The sequence below is a fragment of the Aythya ferina genome (assembly GCF_964211825.1).
Source record: "Aythya ferina genome assembly, contig: HAP1_SCAFFOLD_29, whole genome shotgun sequence".
Lineage (NCBI taxonomy): Eukaryota > Metazoa > Chordata > Aves > Anseriformes > Anatidae > Aythya > Aythya ferina.
In genome coordinates, this window is record NW_028181463.1 from 2129652 (window position 1) to 2148148 (window position 18497).

General features: G+C 49.9%; 1 protein-coding gene across 1 annotated transcript; it reads right to left on the minus strand.

Moving 5' to 3' along the window:
- Nucleotides 1-3142: 3142 nt before the first annotated feature.
- On the minus strand, nt 3143-4078 carry LOC311428106 (olfactory receptor 14C36-like; the record flags this gene model as incomplete). The annotated part of the gene is made up of 1 exon (XM_084539661.1): nt 3143-4078. The coding sequence occupies one exon, from the start codon at nt 4076-4078 to the stop codon at nt 3143-3145; it is 936 nt and encodes a 311-aa protein (XP_084395787.1).
- Between the last annotated feature and the right edge of the window lie 14419 nt (nt 4079-18497).

Consider the following 18497-nt stretch of genomic DNA (forward strand, 5'->3'; position numbering starts at 1 on the left):
CACAGCTGGCCTCCACTGCAGCACTTCCCTCCTAAGGGGGGATCTCCTCCAAGGTGGACTGAGCAGAGCTCATATGCTCAATCTGGTGTGAGCAGGCAGAGGAGAGCTCAGCAGCCCCAGGGCACGCAGCAGCCCCAGCAAAGGAGCCTGGTGAGTGATTCCTTGCAGCCCTGGGGCAATGGCAGTGACCCCATGAGCTGGGTCTGCCTCCCAGCCTGCCCAGCACAGCCCTGCAGAGTGCCCCCGTGCCCCGGGCACCAAAGCCCCCTCGCTCTGCAGAGCAGCACTGCCAGCTGAGGCTGGGGCTGGGAGGGTACTTCCCCTGAGTGTCTGCTAGGCCAGCTTCAGGCTTCTGGAAGTGAGCGTGATCTTCACTGTGCACAAGGAGCTGGGAGACCGCCAACAGGCATGGGGCTGGAACATTGCCTGCAAGGTCCCTCCTGCCCTAGCACCTCCCAGGACTGGCACGGAACTGGCTCCTGTGCATCAGAGAGGAGCCCAGCAGGTGTGCCATGGGCTTGCAGGATCACAACCAGATCATTTCTACCTGGACAGGTCCTGGCCCAGAAACGGGGTGTTTTGTAGGTGTTGTATTACAAGCTCAGTGGTGCGTCAGAAACACTAAGTCCAGCAGGAAGCCACTGGCTGTTAAATGGCCTCTGAGGTGACTGCTTTCTGAAGTAGCCGACAGGTCATCCCTTGACTCCTGGCTGGGATCTGTGCCTTTAGGCTCACATCTGCCAGTGTCCATGGTAGGGCAGCAGAAGGCACTTGCTGTGCATGTAGTTTCTGAGATCGGCTCTTTCTAAGTACCTGGTAGGATGCATAGTGGAAGAGGTCTTGGGTAGGGGTTGTCATGTCAGAGGTGTCAGCTTTTGCCTGAAGTCATCCTTTAGGACTGCTTTCAGTTTTCGACACAGAGGGGGCCACTGCCTCCAAGACGCTTGGGGCAAACTGAACCATGCATGAGGGTTTGGAAAAAGATAGCCTGGGTGCACAGAAGCCATTCCGTATCTAAAAGTTGGAGGCAGGAAACAAAATTTTGAGGTCGTACAAGAGCTGCTGGGCACATTGTGCAGGGTTCGCCTATAGCCTTTGTGTTCTTTTCCATCCTGACTTAGAGGCCATGTCAGTTTCAAAAAAGGAGTACCCAACAGATGTGAGGCAGATACTTTGAGATCATGAAAGCCATCAGAAAGCTGCCCCTAAGAAGATGACTGATATGGGGAAGTCAGGAGAAGCCTGGCCAGGAGAGATGTGAGATTTGAGGGAGGAAAGAGAAGATTGGCCAGCAGAAATTAATGATTTCTGTGAGGTTAGAACATTCAGGCAATGTTGATTTTGCTGTAACACTGACTTAAAATAGTCATGTAAAGCCCTTGCACTATTTTAATCACTGACATTAATCCTCAAACCTAAATGCTACTCCACACCCTGACAGGAATCCACTGTTCTTATGCCTGAGCTCAAAGTATCCCTTCAAGACAAAACACAGCCTATAGCCGCTTTCCTTTATCTTGAGTCTCTTGCTCATCCTGATGATCCTGGTGGGGATGCTCTGAGGAGATCAGCTCTGCCTCAGCATCTCCTGCCCCAGCACGAGGAATGTGACTGTGGCAGGGACTGTGAGGTCACTTCTGTCTCTGCACTTGATAGGGCAGCAGTAGGAACGTGTCACAGAAAGGGACTGTGAGGTCACTTGTGTCTGGAGGTGGCAGGTCAGCCTTGCCTTCTCCCTGGGAGCTGCACTTTTGGGCTGACATCTGGCAGTGGCCCTGCTAGGCCAGCAGAAGGCACCTGCTTGGCATGCTGACTGTTGGCATTGCTTCCTTGCAACACTGTGCAGGGCTGAGGTGTCAAAATGAAGTTCTTCTAGTAGCATCACAGTACCCACCACATCCCACAGACCCCAAGACTAGCCCTGAGCCAGACACGGGTGTGCAGGGTCTCCTCTCCCAGTGGCTGTAGTCAGGCCTTGGCCCTTCATCTTCATTAAAACCAACCAAGATTTTTCTCAGCACAGTGCTTTGCCTGTCTGTAACCATGGCCTCCAATTATCTGTCCTAACATGTCCCTGGGGAGGCTTTGTTAGTAACAGCCCTCAGTGGGGCCCATTAATACTCCAAGTCACTTCAAGTTTTCCTTCTGACTTTAGCTTCTCAAGTGGTTACATCACTCTCCTCTCAGTACCTGAGCTGAGTACAGGGGGACAATCACTTCCCTAGCCCTGCTGGCCACACTGCTTCTTATACAAGCCAGGATGCTGTTGGTCTTCTTGGCCACCTGAGCACACTGCTGGCTCATATTCAGCCGACTATCAACCAGTACTCCCACGTCCTTCTCTGCCAGGCAGCTCTCCAACCATTCATCTCCCAGCCTGTAGCTCTGCTTGGGGTTGATGAGCCCCAGGTGAGGAACCCGGCACTAGAACCCCAGAAAACAGAAGAGCAGGGAGCAACCTCTTGGCTGTATTCCTGGCAGCAGCTTTGGAGAGGTGTCCAGGCTTCTGGGTTTGCCCAGAGCAAGACCCTCCTGTTACTGTGGTGCTATGCGGGAGGCCAGCTGTAACCCAGGGCTGCACAGTGCTTGCTGCTGCCTGCAGTCACAGGGATGCCACTGCAGAGAGAACAGGACTGTCACCAAGGCCTATGAGATCTGACTGCTTCTCCGAATAAAAGAGCACAGGAGAACACACTGAAAGCCAAAAGAGAGAAGCAGTGACAAGGCCACGTCCTGCTGCTGGCCATGGCCATGGCTCCAGAGAAGCAACAGCCCCCACCCAAACTCCATGTAGCAGCTGGGCTCTTGGCCCAGAGACCCTCCTGTGTGCTGGGGCTTCTACCCCAGCTCCAGAGGGGATGGGAAGAGATGGCAGCTGATAAAATGTAGTTCTGATGTTTTTGTTTTGTTTTGTTTTGTTTTTGTTTTTTATTTATTATGTTTCTTTACATAACCTGCTTCTTTCAATAATTAGATGACTGGGTCACTATAAATGAAAAAATAGAAATAAGAAAATCAAGTAGCAGGTTAAGGATAACATAATTTAAATCAAAAGAAAAAAAATGTAGAAAATATTTATAGAGAAATATAGTAACAAAAATTTTCCTCACAGTTCCTGAAATAATCAGGGAACTCACAAACATTATTGATTGCAAAGAAGCATGTATCCAAAGAGTTTCCTTACTGCATCCTTGAACTCCTGGTTCCTCATGCTGTAGATGAGGGGGTTCACTGATGAAGGAACAACTGAGTAGAGAACTGACACAATAAGATCCATGGATGGGGAAGAGAGGGAGGGGGGCTTCAGATAGGCAAACATGACAGTGCTGATAAAGAGGGAGACCACAGCCAGGTGAGGGAGGCACGTGGAAAAGGCTTTGTGCCGGCCCTGAGAAGAAGGCATCCGCAGCACAGCCCTGAAGATCTGCACATAGGAGAAAAAAATGAAAACAAAACAACCAAAGCATAAAGAAACAGTAAGAACAAGTGCCCCAGCTTCCCTGAGGTAGGCATCTGAGCAGGAGAGCTTGAGGATCTGTGGAATTTCACAGAAGAACTGGTCCACAGCATTGCCTTGGCAGAGAGGCAGGGAAAATGTGTTGGCCGTGTGCAGGGCAGCATTGAGAAAGCCACTGCCCCAGGCAGCTGCTGCCATCTGGGCACAAGCTCTGCTGCCCACGAGGCTCCCGTAGTGCAGGGGCTTGCAGATGGCAACGTAGCGGTCATAGGCCATGACAGTGAGAAGGGAATATTCTGCTACAACCAAGAAAGCAAAGAGAAAGATTTGGGCAGCACAGCCTTGATAGGAGATGGCCCTGGTGTCCCAGAGGGCATTGGCCATGGCTTTGGGCAGAGTGGTGGAGATGCAGCCCAGGTCAAGGAGGGCGAGGTTGAGGAGGAAGAAGTACATGGGGGTGTGGAGGCGGTGGTCACAGGCTATGGCACTGAGGATGAGGCCGTTGCCCAGGAGGGCAGCCAGGTAGATGCCCAAAAAGAGCACGAAGTGCAGGAACTGCAGCTCACGTGTGTCTGCAAATGCCAGCAGCAGGAACTCACTCACAGAGCTGATGTTGGGCATTTGCTGATTTTGGACATAGAGCCTGCGAAATGAAAGAAAATATAAAGTATAAACTCTTATGAGTAAAGTCTCTGACTAAAATTCCCAGTAAAACCTTACATTACCTGTTTCCAAGAGGACCTTTGTCTATCTCCTTGTCTGGAGTCCTGCTTTCTGCTTGCTGAGCGTCCTGTACACAGCAACCACTTCTGCCCATCAGTCCCCAGTGGGACACCTCTAATCCAGTGAAATGGTTAATGTCGTTGCTGTGGAGGCACACCTAAACCAGAGGGCACATCCAGGAGGGCTGCTCTGTCCATTCCCTGGTGCCCAGCTGCTGGCTGCTTGCAGCATTCACCTGCGGGATGGATGCACACAGAGGTTGTGCTGAAAAACCACATCCCCTTGTCTGCAAGTCCTAAAGAACAGCTCAGAAAAGCCCTAGTGCAGTCTGTAAGCAGAGAGAAGAGAAGGGATATTCTCAGGTGCATCACTAACTTGTTTTTGTCTCAATTCAATGGAATAGGAAGCTCAGTCACCAGTGCAAATCCAACTACGCCGATAGCATAGAGGCTGCCCCACTACCCTGTTAATATAGAGCCTACTCCACAATCAGAGCAGGAAGAGGCAGGCAGAGAGTGCAGAAAGTGCCTTCTCTTTGCAGGCAGCTCCTGCCCTGCCCTTCTTCTGCCCAAGCCCCTGGGCAGCTCCTCAGGCAGGCTGAGTGCTGAGTCTGGCAGGCAGCAGAGGCCCTGCCCTGGCACACAGCCCCTGGGGCACAGCAGGGACCCTGCTCTGCACCACAGCCCTGCACACCCCTGTCTGCACCCCCGGCTTCTCCTTCCTCCAGGACCAAAAGCTGCATTGCCCTCCATCCAGAGACTTACCGGGTTCAGGGCTGGGAAATGTTCTCCCCCAGTGAGCTCTGTGCATCCTGCCACTTCTGCCTGCCTTTAAGCACTCTGTCTCTGCAGGCAGTGCCCCCAGCCCTGCTGCGCTGTGCAGAGGAGCTGCTCCTGGGCACAGCTGTCTCTCTGCACCACGGCCCTCTTGCCACGAGCTCTCTCTGTCCCATGAGCCTGGCCCAGCTCTGCAGCACAGCACCAGCCCAAGGCACTGCAATCACCCCTATGGGCCTTTGCTGATGAGCCCATGAACCTCAGACACTCAGAGACAATTGAAGACATCTCTCCAGAAGTCCAAGTCAGAGGCAAGTTTCCTGCAGTGTCCCCCTGAGGGCCAGCACTGACACAGCCTCCCTTGGAGCTCGTTAGAGCAGAACCCTGGAGGCAGTGAGGACAAGGAGACAAAGGCTGTTTGAGGGTGACACTGAGGTGTAGGAAAACTGGATGTGTGTCATCAAGCACAAGGGCCAGGCCTTCACCTCAAGTGCTTGGGAAGGGAGATCCTTTCTTTTCATGCAGTACTCGGGGCTCTTTGTGGGGCAGTAGGAGATGGGGATGTGCATGGCCAAGTGCAGGAGAATGGTACGACTCCTGCCTGCTTCATGGGTGGGGGTGAGGAGGCAATGTGGCCCTGGTGCTTTAACGATCAGCTGTCTCCTCTTTGGCCTCAGTGACAGACACAACAACCATAGCCATGGACACAAAGACATTGGACCTTTTCAGACTTTGAGTCTTGCCATAGCCCTTGCTCCTCTCCAAACCAGGATACCCTAGAGACTCCCAGATCTGTACCTCTTTACTGGCTATTTGTAGACACACATCTGTGTGGTGTTACACCAGATCTGAGCTGAGTTTGATAACTCGGATCATCTTGGTGACTATGCTCCAAGTAAGGCAGATCTGTAGGAAGCTGGCCTGGTTTCTGGCGAGCAGGCACCACTGCTCATATTGCATCCCTTGTGGTGCCCAGGCCCTCCTCCTCCTGGGCACTGCTCACTCAGCAGTGTCCCAGTCTGCTCTGATGTGTGGGGTTCCTCTTCCTTTGTTGCACGACTAGGCTCTTCTCCCTGTAAGTGTCAGGAGGGTTCTGAAGGTAAATCCTGGAATTTCTCGTGGTTCCCCCAACCAATGCTGCATTCTGTCAGCAGTTAATGTCTTCAGGAAGATGGCTCACCCTGACTGTGCTGTCTCTCACAAGATAACAACATCAGCAGTTGCAGGACAGTTTGTATAATACAGGAGTAACTAGTTGAATGGATTTCCAGCACAAACTTAGAGAAGGTTAGAGGATGGAAAGTTGCCAGGTTCCACCTTTTCTTTGCTTCTTTCCATCCATGCAGTCATTTTGTGTAGAATTGAATCCTGAATGTCATGAAGTTGTGCAGGGACAAATTCAGAATGGCCAAATCCCAACTGAAGCTCAATCTGACTATTACCTTCAAAGACATATGCTGCATATTTTTATGTGTAAATACATTAAAAGAAAAAAAAAAAAAAAAAAAGAGCACTTAGGTGAATCTTCATCCTGTATGGGATGTAGGGGGAAGCATATTCACAAGAGTTGAGGAAAAGGCTGAGGTACTTAATGTTCTCTTAATGTTCTCTTTGCCTCAGTTTTCAGCAACATGACCTGTTGTTCTGATACTCAGCCTCCTGAGCTGGTAGATAGGTACAGGGAGCAGAATGAAGCCTTCATAATCCATGAGGAAATAGTTAGAGCCCTGCCACTGCACAAAGATTTACACACATCTATGGGACCACATGGGATCCACCTGTCACTACCAAGGGAGCTGGCAGGATCACTTCCCAAGTTGCTTTCCATCATTGATCAGCAGTCCTGGCTATCGGGAGAGGGACCAGTAGACTGGTGACTGACAAATATAATGTGCGTCTACAAGGGCTGGAAGGAGGTGTCGGGGAACTACTGGCCTGTCAGTCTGACCAGTGATGAGGAAGTTCATGAAGCAGATTATCTTGAGTACCATCATGCAACACTTACAAGACTTACACTTACAAGGTGATCAGGCCCAGTCAGTAGGGCTTTATCAAAGTCAGGATCTACTTGACAAATCTGAACTCCTTCTATGACAAGGTGATGCACTCAGCGGATGACGTAACGGCTGTGGCTGTGGTTTATCTGGACCTCAGTAAGGATTATGGCACTGTTTCCTACAGCATTCTCCCAGAGAAACTGGCTGCTTGAGGCTTGGACGGGTATATGTTTCCTTGGATTAAAAACACTCTGGATGGATGGGCCCAAAGAACTGTGGTACATGGAGCTAAATGCAGATGGAGGCCGTTCTGTAGTGGTGACCTCCAGGGTTCAGTTCTGGGGCCAGTTGCCTTTAATATTTTCATCAATGATCTGGACAAGGGGATCGAGTGCACCCTCAGTAAGTTTGCAGAAAACACCAAGTTGAGTGGGTGTTGGTCTGCTCGACGGTAGGAGGACTCTGCAGAGGGTCCTAGATAGGCTGCACCCATGGGCCAAGGCCAAATCTATGAAGAACAACGAAGGCTAAGTTCTGGGTCCTGCACTTGGGGCATGACAACCTGTTGCAATGCTGGGGAATAGCAGGTGGAATGCTGCCCATTGGAAAGGGTCTTGGGAGTAATCACAGAATCACAGAATCACAGAATAGTCAGCTGAATATGAGCCAGCAGTGTGCTCAGGTGGCCAGGAGAGCCAACAGCATGCAGGCTTGTACCAGGAATAGTGTGGTCGGCAGGAGTAGGGAAGTGATTGTGCCTCTGTACTCAGCCCTCGTGAGGTCACACGTCAGGTATTGTGTTTAGCTCTGGGGCCCCCAGAACAAGAAGGACACAGGTCTATTAGAACGAATCCAGAGGAGGGCCACGAGGATGATCAAGGGACTGGAGCACCTCTCCTCTGAAGACAGGCTGTGGGATTTGGTGTTGTTCAGCCTGAAGAAAAGAAGGCTCTGGTGAGATGTTATAGTGGTCTTCTAATACTTAACGGGGGTTGTAAGAAAGCTGGGGAGGGACTCTTCATCAAATAGTGTAGTGATAGGACTAGGGGAAATGGTTTTAAACCGAAAGAGGGTAGATTTAGATTAGGTATTAGAAAGAAGTTCTTTACTCAGAGGGTGGTGAGGCACTGCAACAGGCTGCCCAGAGATGTTGTGGATCCCCCCTCACTGGAAGTTTTGAAGGCCAGGTTGGATGGGGCTTTCAGCAACCTGGTCTAGTGGAAGGTGTGTCTGCCCATGGCAGAGGGGTTGGAGTGTTATGATCTTTAAGGTCCTTTCATACCGAAACTACTCTGATTCGCTGATTCTGTAGAGCACCATACCAGTGACTAGGAAGAAAAATTAAGTCTATCCCATCTAAAACTCAGACTATATCCAGCCCTTATTCCATACCATTGTTGCTATGTCATATTCAGGTCTGACACTTACTTAATAACTATCACCACTTTTCCTGTCTTTTGATATACACACAGAGATATCTTGCCCTTAGCCTATTTGTGTCCTGGTTTTGGTTTGGATTTAATTAATTTTCAACCTAGTATCATAGAATCATAGTATGGCTTGGGTTGGAAGGGACCTTCAAAATCATCTAACTGAAGTCCCCCCAGATTCCACCCACTAGATCAGGTTGGCCAAGGCCCCATCCAGCCTGGCCTTGAACACCTCCAGGGATGGAGCATCCACAACTTCTCTGGGCAACCTGTTCCAGTACCTTACTACCCTTACAGTGAAGATTTTCCTCCTAATGTCTAATGTCTAATGTCTAATGTCTAATGTCTAGTCTAAATCTCCCCTTTTTAGTTTAAGACCATTCCCACATCCTCCTGTCATTATCTACCTGAGTAGAGAGTCCTCCATTTTTTTAAAAAAGACCCCTTTAAGTATTGACAAGATGCAAGGAGGTCTCCCTGGAGCCTTCTCTTCTCCAGGCTGAACAAACCTAATTCCTTCAGCCTGTCTTCATGGGAGAGGTGCTCCAGTCCTCTGATCATCTTTGTAGCTCTCCTCTAGATTCTCTGTAAGAGGTCCACGTCTTTCTTGTGCTGGTGGCCCCAAATCTAGACACAGCACTCCAGGTGAGGCCTCACAAAGGCAGAGCAGAGGGGGACAGTCACCTGCCTCCACCTGCTGGCCACTCCTCTGTTGATGCAGCCCACAATGCAGTTGGCCTTCTGTGTTGCAAGCGCTCACTGCTGGCTCACGTCAAACTTTTTGTCCACCAGTACCCCAAATCCTTCCCCACAAGGCTTCTCTCAATGTGTTCTCTCTCAGTCTGTACTCATGTCCAGGATCGCCCCCACCCCAACCCGGATGCCACAACTTGCACTTGGTCTTGTTCAACCTCATTAAGTTCATGTGGGTCCAGTTCTCAAGCTTGTCCAGGTCCCTCTGGATGGCATCCCTTCCTTCTATTGTATCAACTGCATCACACCGTTTAGGGTCATTTGCAACCTCGCTGAGGGTGCACTCAATCCTACTAAGTCATTGTTGAAGATATTAAACATTTCTGGTCCCAGGACAGACCCCTGAACAACACCGCCCATCACCAGCCTCCACCTAGACATAGAACCATTACCCCTACTCTCTGGTTGTGGCCATCAAGTCAGTTTCTTTTCCACCAGGTAGTCCACCCTTCAAATCCGATATCTTTCCAATTCAGAGAGTAGTATATCATATGGGACCGTGTCCAAGGCCTTACAGAAATCCAAGTAGATGACATCAGTCAGTAGATCGTCGTTTTCTAATTGTGCCATGGCTTCCAAATCCTCCTGCTTGTTTCCCATTCTGCATGCATTGGTGCAGAGGCCCATCGGCTGGGCTATGGGCCACATCACCTTTTTAGAGGAGCCCTTCCTAATTCCTATGGGATGATTCACAGGTGTTTCCCTGATATTTGTTAAGGTTATTGGCACTCAGGGGTTCTTCCGAGTCACTTACAAGTACATCCCCTTCCCCTACCAAATCTAGTTTAAAGCCCTGCTAATGAGTCTGGCCAGCTTGCTGCCCAAAACACTATTGTCCCACTTGGTCAGGTGCATCCATATGCTGCCTCCTCCTCAGTTCCCAGTCTCTGACTGGGAGGATCGAGGAGAACACTACTTGTGATCCAGATCCCTTCAGCATCTTTCCAAGGGGCAGAAAGTCCCTTTGGATGCTTCTGAGCCTCCTTGTCATGGCCTCAGTTGTCCCTATGTGCAAGAGCAGGAATGGGTGATAGTCCGCCAGCTTGAACAAGCTCGGTAGCTTCTTTGTGATGTCACAAATACCGGCCCCAGGCAGGTAGCAAACCTCTCAAGAGAGATTGTTTGGGCAGAAAATGGGTGCATCACTGTGTGGTGTAATTGCCTGAAGTAACTAGGAAAATAAAACTAACATTCGCATTTTTAAGGAAAAGGTACAGCATTGAAGAGGTTTTCAGGGTAGGGCATAACTGCATTACCTGAGCATTCCCTAGGTTTCCAACCTTAGATGCTATCGCGCTGGGGAAACTTGGTGTGCTAGCCCTAAGGAACAGCACGGTGCGTAGAGTGGAGTGGAGACACCACGGCTAGGCTCTGTAATCAGGTGGGGTCTCGATTGTTCTTGTGCACAAAGCTGCACTTTTTGCCACCCTGAGCCAAAGACCTGTCATGTTTTGACAAATGCTGTACCCTAGTGTACTTTTTGCTCATTATAATACCATTATAATACCAAAACACACCTCCATCCCAAAAGCTACCCACCTCCAAGGTGCGACCACCCCTCACTGAGCATGCGCTCTGAATTTCTCGGAGCCTATTACTTTAAACGGAGACGGGAAAACTTTACACCAATCATAACTAAGATATGCTTGACTAGAGCCACTCAAACTCCACCTAAAAGATAGAAAATAATATAAATTGGCCCAAGAGAAAGGGATGTTAGGGAAGATACCACTGTCAGGGGAGATACCATCCCGAGGAAATACAACATCCTTAGGACCTCCTGACTCGTGGGATCAGTCGACGGGCTGAGCCTCTCTTCCCCCCCCCATTGGGACGCCTTTGGGTGAGATCTGAATACTTGCTTATAAATCTCTAGAGAGTCTTTGATCTTTTTAACGCGTTTATTTCTAGGCTGCGCACCTGTGACACCTGTGGCATCTGTGACACCTGTAAACACCTGTAACACCTGTAACATCTATAACATCTATAACACCTGTGTATTTCATGCATACTAGCTTGCTTTTGCAGACAGTCACTATCACTGGCAATCCAAAAGAACCTGATTATCTGTTGCTGTAATAAACCATACTTGATTGCATTGTGATAGCTCTCTTTAAGTGCAACGAGGGTGAGGGTGGTTATCCGTGGTAGTTCAGTGTTCTGAATCTAACCAGACCCCCAGACGGTTAATGCGTTTTTGGTGAATGTCTGAACAGACCCCCAGACCGTTAAAGCGTTGATGGTGAATGTCTGATGGGACCCCCATCAGACACAGTTAATGTGTTTTTGGTGAATGTCCGACTGGTTCAGTACTCTGAATCTGACCGGGCCCGTAACGGTTAATCAGCTACACCCCTTAACGTGACACCCTCCTGTGCTGCAGCTCTGCCTGCAGAGGAGTCAGTTCATGTTCATTGCAGGCAATCTGTAGTCATCTCAAACTGTCTGAGACCTCCCAAAGACAGGGCACTGGGCACTGGAGGATTTGCAGCTCTGAAAGATCAGCTAGGATAAAACCTGAGAGGACCACAAGAATGATGTTGATGGAGTTTCTGGGCTGAGGTGTGGGAAGGGACGTTATGAAGTTCATTGATGAAATATTGATCCCTCACTGCAATGCTCTAGCAGTCTGAATCTGTAGTACAAACTGACCACCTATTTTCATGATTCTGGCCTCCACTCTACTGCGGGTATCTGCAAGCACAGGCTACAGAACAAGTCTTGCCTTTCAGGTAGTTCCTGTCTTGGCCTTCCTCTTGGAAAATCCAATCATAAATGCCATTCTCTAAAACATTTTCTACTCGTTTCTGGAGAAACAGAGAGACCCACCCTACCAGATGCTATCAGCCATCGGATGTGCCAGCTGTAGAAGACCCCTCTGGCAACCCCACCTGCAGTGCCCTGCTGCCAGAGCCTCACGGTGTCAAGAGCCTACAGATGTGTCCTGCCACACGCTGCCCTCTGTTGTTGCGCTCCTCAGTGCCTCCAAGCCCTCTCTCCTCTCCTCTCTGTGTGCCAGCTGCGGTCAGAGCCCCCAGCCCTGCTGCGCTGTGCAGAGGAGCTGCTCCTGGGCACAGCTGTCTCTCTGCACCAGGGCCCTCTTGCCACGAGCTCTCTCTGTCCCACGAGCCCGGCCCAGCTCAGCAGCACAGCACCCGACCATGGCATCGTTTGCTCTGTGCCCTTGGGTTCCCTCGAGCTGTCCCCAAGGCCTCAGGGCTGACAGCTCCCCAAGGCACCAGGGTCTCTGCTGGGGTGTGCTGACTGAAGCACACTGAACGCATCACCAACTACTCCTTGCTGAATTTGGGAGAGACTGATTTTAGAAGCGTAATTTATTCTATTAAAGTTTGATTGTCAAACATGAGTAAAACAATACCCTTCCTTAACCCGTATTCCCCCCACACTGCATGGCAGGATACCTCAGCCATGACTACCAGGGATCATTTCACCCCTCTGAACGTGTTCTAACAAAAGAGGGGGGACCAGAATGCTCTAAAAGGGTTTCCATGAAGGGAATGGGACTCTAAGACACCATTTGTTGAGTTTTCCCAGCAATCAACATTGAAGATCCTCTACCCATAGACAACTCTCGTCTTCCTCTTTCTCATGACCAGCACGGTGACTGGAATGTGGAACACCCTCATCACTGTGCTGGTGCCTGCGTCCAAGCACCTACTGATGCTTGTGGCCTTCTTCCTGAGGGAGAGTTGTCCTCCTTGCACAGCTCCAGCAGCCTGCCCCAGATGCAGGCCAGCTTCCTGGCTGGGGACAGCACCCCCTTTGCTCAGAGGTGGCAGCACTCTCAGCTGCACCTTCTGCATGACTGCAGTGCTTCCTGCTGGGGGCCAGGTCTTATGGTCAGCCCTGGGCTGTATGCCACCCCTGTTCTCTGCAAGGCTCGAGAAGTGGAAGGTCTGACTCCAGAAGGCAGCTGTACCTGAACCAGGGGAATTTCTCTCATGTACAGGAATTCTTTCTCCTCCTCCCAGCTCCAGCTCTGTGGCCCCAGTGTCGTAGACACCTCTTGCGTGGTTTTGCCCCATTGCTGGAGCTCTCCTGCAGTGCCAAGGTGATATTCATGGTCTTTGATTTCATAATCTACATTTTGGATCCAAGCTACCTCTTCCCTTCCATAAAGTTTTTATGTGCGTGCATCCTGTGTTGGTAGACTCAAGCCCTTATCCACTTGCTCTTCTGTCCTCATGGGTGTCACTGTTTCCTATGACACCATGATATCTCCATGTGAAGTTCAGAACAGTGCATAACATAAGCTACTAATACAATCAGCAAGTCAAAAATAAATAATTAAATAATAAATCAGTATCTTATTTCCTTCAAGCATTTGGTACGGCATCTTATTTATTTATTTATTTATTTATTTATTTATTTATTTATTTATTGTGACTGTACAGCAATCATAACATTAGTCCACACAGGAACAGGACATACTCTTAGGCATGAACAAAATTTCTCTTTTATTGAGAAGAACTTTTGGTCTTCCTCCTCAGAGATTTTAACCAAGCCCTTTCCCAAATCATCATCATCCTCCCTGTCCGTCCTCAGGTTGCTTAGAGGTGGTGTGGGAAGGGCGAGAGAGGTACTGGTGGAGATGCAGATGTCATCATAAGACCTCTCTCAAAGACCTTGGAAAAGCCAGATATAGGAGAGATGTTGCTCAGGATTTGGAAAAGGCAGAGGTAAAAGGCATCTTCTACAAGAAGGGTAAACAGAAAGCTGATTAAGCGTAACTAAGGATTAAAATGCCATTCTTAAATCTAGCCTTCAAATCAAATCTAAGTTAAAAGCCTCAAAACTTGTCATTATCCTAAAACTTGAGCAGGCACCTTCAGCAGAACACCAATCCATCCCTCGATGTCCTTGCCATTCCCTTAACCCTGGAGGGTGACCTCTAATTCCTAAACATTAACCTGATCATCTAACCCCCAAAGCCCTCCACCATGCACACAGCACATCTCAGCTTCAAACCCACTCCTATCCCTATCTTCAGCTTCTTGTCCCCTTGGGGCAGGGCAGGGACTGTGAGGTCCTGCAGCAGTCCCATGGCATTGGAAGAGGCATGTGAGGTGACAGGTATGTGATCAGATCCGAGGCCACAAGGAGGAGCTGGCTGGGAAGGCTGGAATGGGATCAGGTGTGCCACAGGATCTGCTGGGCCTGCAGGAGGCAATGGCTGTGAAGGAGTTCTCATTTCTACCCTTTTTAAAAATGGGAGTGATGTTTTCTTTTTTCCAGTCAGCAGGGAGTTCACCTGACTGCCAGAACTCTTCAAACATGATGGAGAGAGGCTTGACAACTACATCAGGCAGTTCCCTCAGGACCCTGGGTGGCATGACATCAGGCCCCATAGACTTGCACGTCTTTAGTCCTTCAGGTGGACTCAAACCTGCTCTTCACTTGCAGCAGGTGGGACTTGGCCCCTCAGCCTCCATCTCTGGGTTCAGAGAAATGAAAAACTTGGGAAGCCTGACTGGCAGGGAAGACTAAGGCAAAGACGCTGTTGAGTACCTCAGCCTTCTCCATGTCTGTCATTACCAGTTCACCCTTCTCATCCATCAGAAGGGGGTACACTCTCCTTGGCCTCTCATATCTGAGCAATGTATCTATGGAATCTCTTCCTGTTATTCTTTGCATCCCTTGCCAAGCTCAGTTCCATTCATGCATTGCTTTCCTTTTCCCATCCCTCCACATCCAAAAGAGAACCATGCATGAGGGCTTGGGAAAAGTAACCCTGAATCGACAGAAGCCATTTGGGAAAAAAAAACATGTAGGTCGGAAGCATGACTTTGTGTAGGTGCAGAGCTGATGGGCACATTGTGCAGGATGCTCCTAAAGATCTTTGTGTCCTTTTCCCTCCTGACTACAATGCCACTTCCTTCTCAGGAATGAAGGAGCCAACAGAGGTGAGACAGATACACTGAGATGGTAAATGTCATCAGAAAGCTGATCTCAAGAAGATATGGGGAGGTCAGAAATGCCTGGACAAGAGGCATATGAGATTATGGGGTGGTAAGAGGAGCATGGCCAGCAGAAATTAATGATTTCATAGAGGTAAAAGCATTCCTGCAATGCCGATATTGCAGTAACAGTGACATAAAAAAGTCACATATGGCCCTTACCTAACTGGAAACAGTGATTTTAATCCCTGAACCTAAATGCTACTACAACACTCTGAAAGAATCAATTTTCTCTCTTGATAACCGTAATCCCTTCCCTTAACACTAACATGAAAATGCTCTATTTAACCCTAGACTCCTTGGCAGATGTAAAACACCCGTAAACCACAGAGCTTCTCCATACCATAACCACAGACCTGACAGCACAAGCAGAACACCAAACACTCCCACTAAAATTTTGCTTAATGTCTAACCCAGAAAGTGAAAAAGAAATACCGAGGGGGCTAGAGATAGTTCAGCTCTACCTCAGGATCTCATGGCCAACAGGAGCAATGTGACTGTGGCAGGGACTGTGAGGTCACTTCTGTCTCTGCACTTGATAGGGCAGCAGCAGGAACGTGTCACAGAAAGGGACTGGGAGGTCACTTCTTTCTGGAGGTGGCAGGTCAGCCTTGACTTCTCCCTGGGAGCTGCACTTTTGGGCTGACATCTGGCAGTGGCCCTGCTAGGCCAGCAGAAGGCACCTGCTTGGCATGCTGACTGGGGGATCCCCTCTGCCTCCAGACCCAGGAGGACCCAGGCAGAAAGAAGGCCAAAACATGGGTTGTCCTGTCCCTTCTTCTTGAGTCCATGAGTGGGCAGCAGCAGCAGGCACAAGGCTTGGCTGTGTCTAGACAAGAAGCTGCAAGGCCAGCAGCAGGTCAATGGCTTGGGAGCTGCTGCTGAGGTGACTTGTGTCTGGTTGGCTGAGAGGCTGCAAGGAACATATTGGGCTGGGATGCGTACTTCAGGAGAGGTTTCCACCCTGATGGAGCTTTCTTTGGTAGTAGGAAAGAGCAGTAGAGAAAAAACTGCCACAAAGTGTGCATTGGAACGATGGCACTGGCCATGAAGAGGAAGAAATATCCAAGGGAACAGCAGGTCTTGCTGCTAGTAACAGAGGCAAAAAAGGCATTAAGTGTCTCAGCCTTTACCTCATCCCTTGTCACCAGGTTTTCCCCCCAAAATCCAATAAAGCATTATGATTCTCCCTAATCCTCCTTCATTTAAAGTATTTATTTAAATTTTTATCTTTTATTTGTTTGTTTGTTTCTTTTGTCTTTGACAGTAATAGATGGATTGAGCTCCAGCTGGGCTTTGGCCCTTCTAATTTTCACCTGCACAGCCCCATAACATTCAGGACACAGCTCCAGAGAAACTGACAGCATGCATGAGAAGGAAGTACAGAAGAGGTGGAACATGGCAGCCTTCCATCCCCTACTCTCCTGTGATTCTATGGTGCAATTCCATTTAGCTGGTTACTCCTGAATTATCCAAATTTCTGTGCAACTCTTGCTGCTGCTGCTGTCTGGTCAGAGATAACACAATCACAGGAAGGTTGAACTGTCTGTCTGCAGCCATGAATGGCTGACAGAATGAAGCATCAGTAACATGGAACATTGAGAAATTGAAGGATTTTGCCTATAGAAATCTCTTGTTGTTTACAAGGAGATGAGCCTTGTCCTTCATCAAAAGAGGAATAACCCCAGGCGTCATGGCAGACTGGGATGCTGCTGAGTGAGCAGTGCACAGGAGGAGGAGGGCCTGGGCACCACGAGAGATGCCATACAGCAGTGGTGCCTGCTCACCAGGAACCAGGCCAGCTTCCTTCAGAGCTGCCTTATGAGGAACATGGCCACCAAGAAGATCTGAGTTATCACACTCACCTCAGATCTGCTGTGACACCACACGGACAAGGGTCTGTAGCCAGCAGTGAATGATGTGCAGGTATGGGAGTCCTTTTAAAAGCCAGGTTTAGACAGGATAGAGGGCTGTGGAAAGGCTGAAAGTCCCAACAGGACCCAGGTCTTTGTGTCCATGGCTATGGCTGTTGTCTCTGCCACTGAGGCCTATGAAGAGACAGCTGATCATTAAAGCACCAGGGCCTCATTGCCTGCTCACCCCCACCCATTAAGCAAGCAGGGGTCGTACCATTCTCCTGCACTTGGCCATGCACATCCCCATCTCCTACTGCCCCACAAAGAGCCCTGAGCAACCTGTAAAGGAAAGGATCTCCCTTCAAAGGACTTGGGGTCAAGGCCTGGCCCTTGTGCTTGGTGACACACATCCAGTTTTCCTACACATCAGTAGGAAATGGGTTTTCTAACTGAAACCAGGACACAGTGTCACTTTCACATTGCCTTTGTCTCCTTGTCCTCACTGCCTCCAGGGTTCTGCTCTAACGAGCTCCAAGGGAGGCTGTGTCAGTGCTGACCCTCAGGGGGACACTGCAGGAAACTTGCCTCTGACTTGGACTTCTGGAGAGATGTCTCCAATTGTTTCTGAGTGCCTGAGGTTCATGGGCTCATCAGCAAAGCCCCCAGAGGGGTGATTGCGGTGCCTTGGGCTGGTGCTGTGCTGCTGAGTTGGGCCGGGCTCATGGGACAGAGAGAGCTTGTGGCAAGAGGGCCCTGGTGCAGAGAGACAGCTGTGCCCAGGAGCAGCTCCTCTGCACAGCGCAGCAGGGCTGGGGGCACTGCCTGCAGAGACAGAGTGCTTAAAGGCAGGCAGAAGTGGCAGGATGCACAGAGCTCACTGGGGGAGAACACTTCCCAGCCCTGCACCCGGTAAGTCTCTGTCTGGAGGGCAATGCAGCTCCAATTCCTGGAGGAAGGAGATGCTGGGATGCAGGCAGTGCTACCCAGGGCTGTGGTGCAGAGCAGGGTCCCTGCTGTGCCCCAGGGGCTGTGTGCCAGGGCAGGGCCTCTTCTGTTTGCCACACTCAGCACTCAGCCTGCCCGGGGAGCCCAGGGGCTTGGGCAGAGGAAGGGCAGGGCAGGGGCTGCCTGCAAAGAGAAGGAACTTACTGCATCATCTACCTGCACTTTCATAGTGTGATCATGGGTCAGGCTCTTTGTTAACGGGATGATTGGATTTGCATGGGTGACTGAGCTTCCTATTGCACTGAACAGAGACATGAACAGGTTAGTGACGAACCTCAAAATATCGCTTCTCTTCTCTCTGCTTACAGACTGCACCAGGGCTTTTCTGAGATTTTCTTTGGTACCTGCAGACAAGGGGGTGTGGTTTTTCAACACAGCCTCTGTGTGCATCCATCCCCTAGCTGAGTGCTGCAAGCAGCCAGCAGCTGGGCAGCAGGGGATGGACAGAGAAGCACCCCTGGATATGAACTCTGGCTGAGGTTTGCCCCCACAGCAACGACATTTCCCACTGCAGTGGAGCAG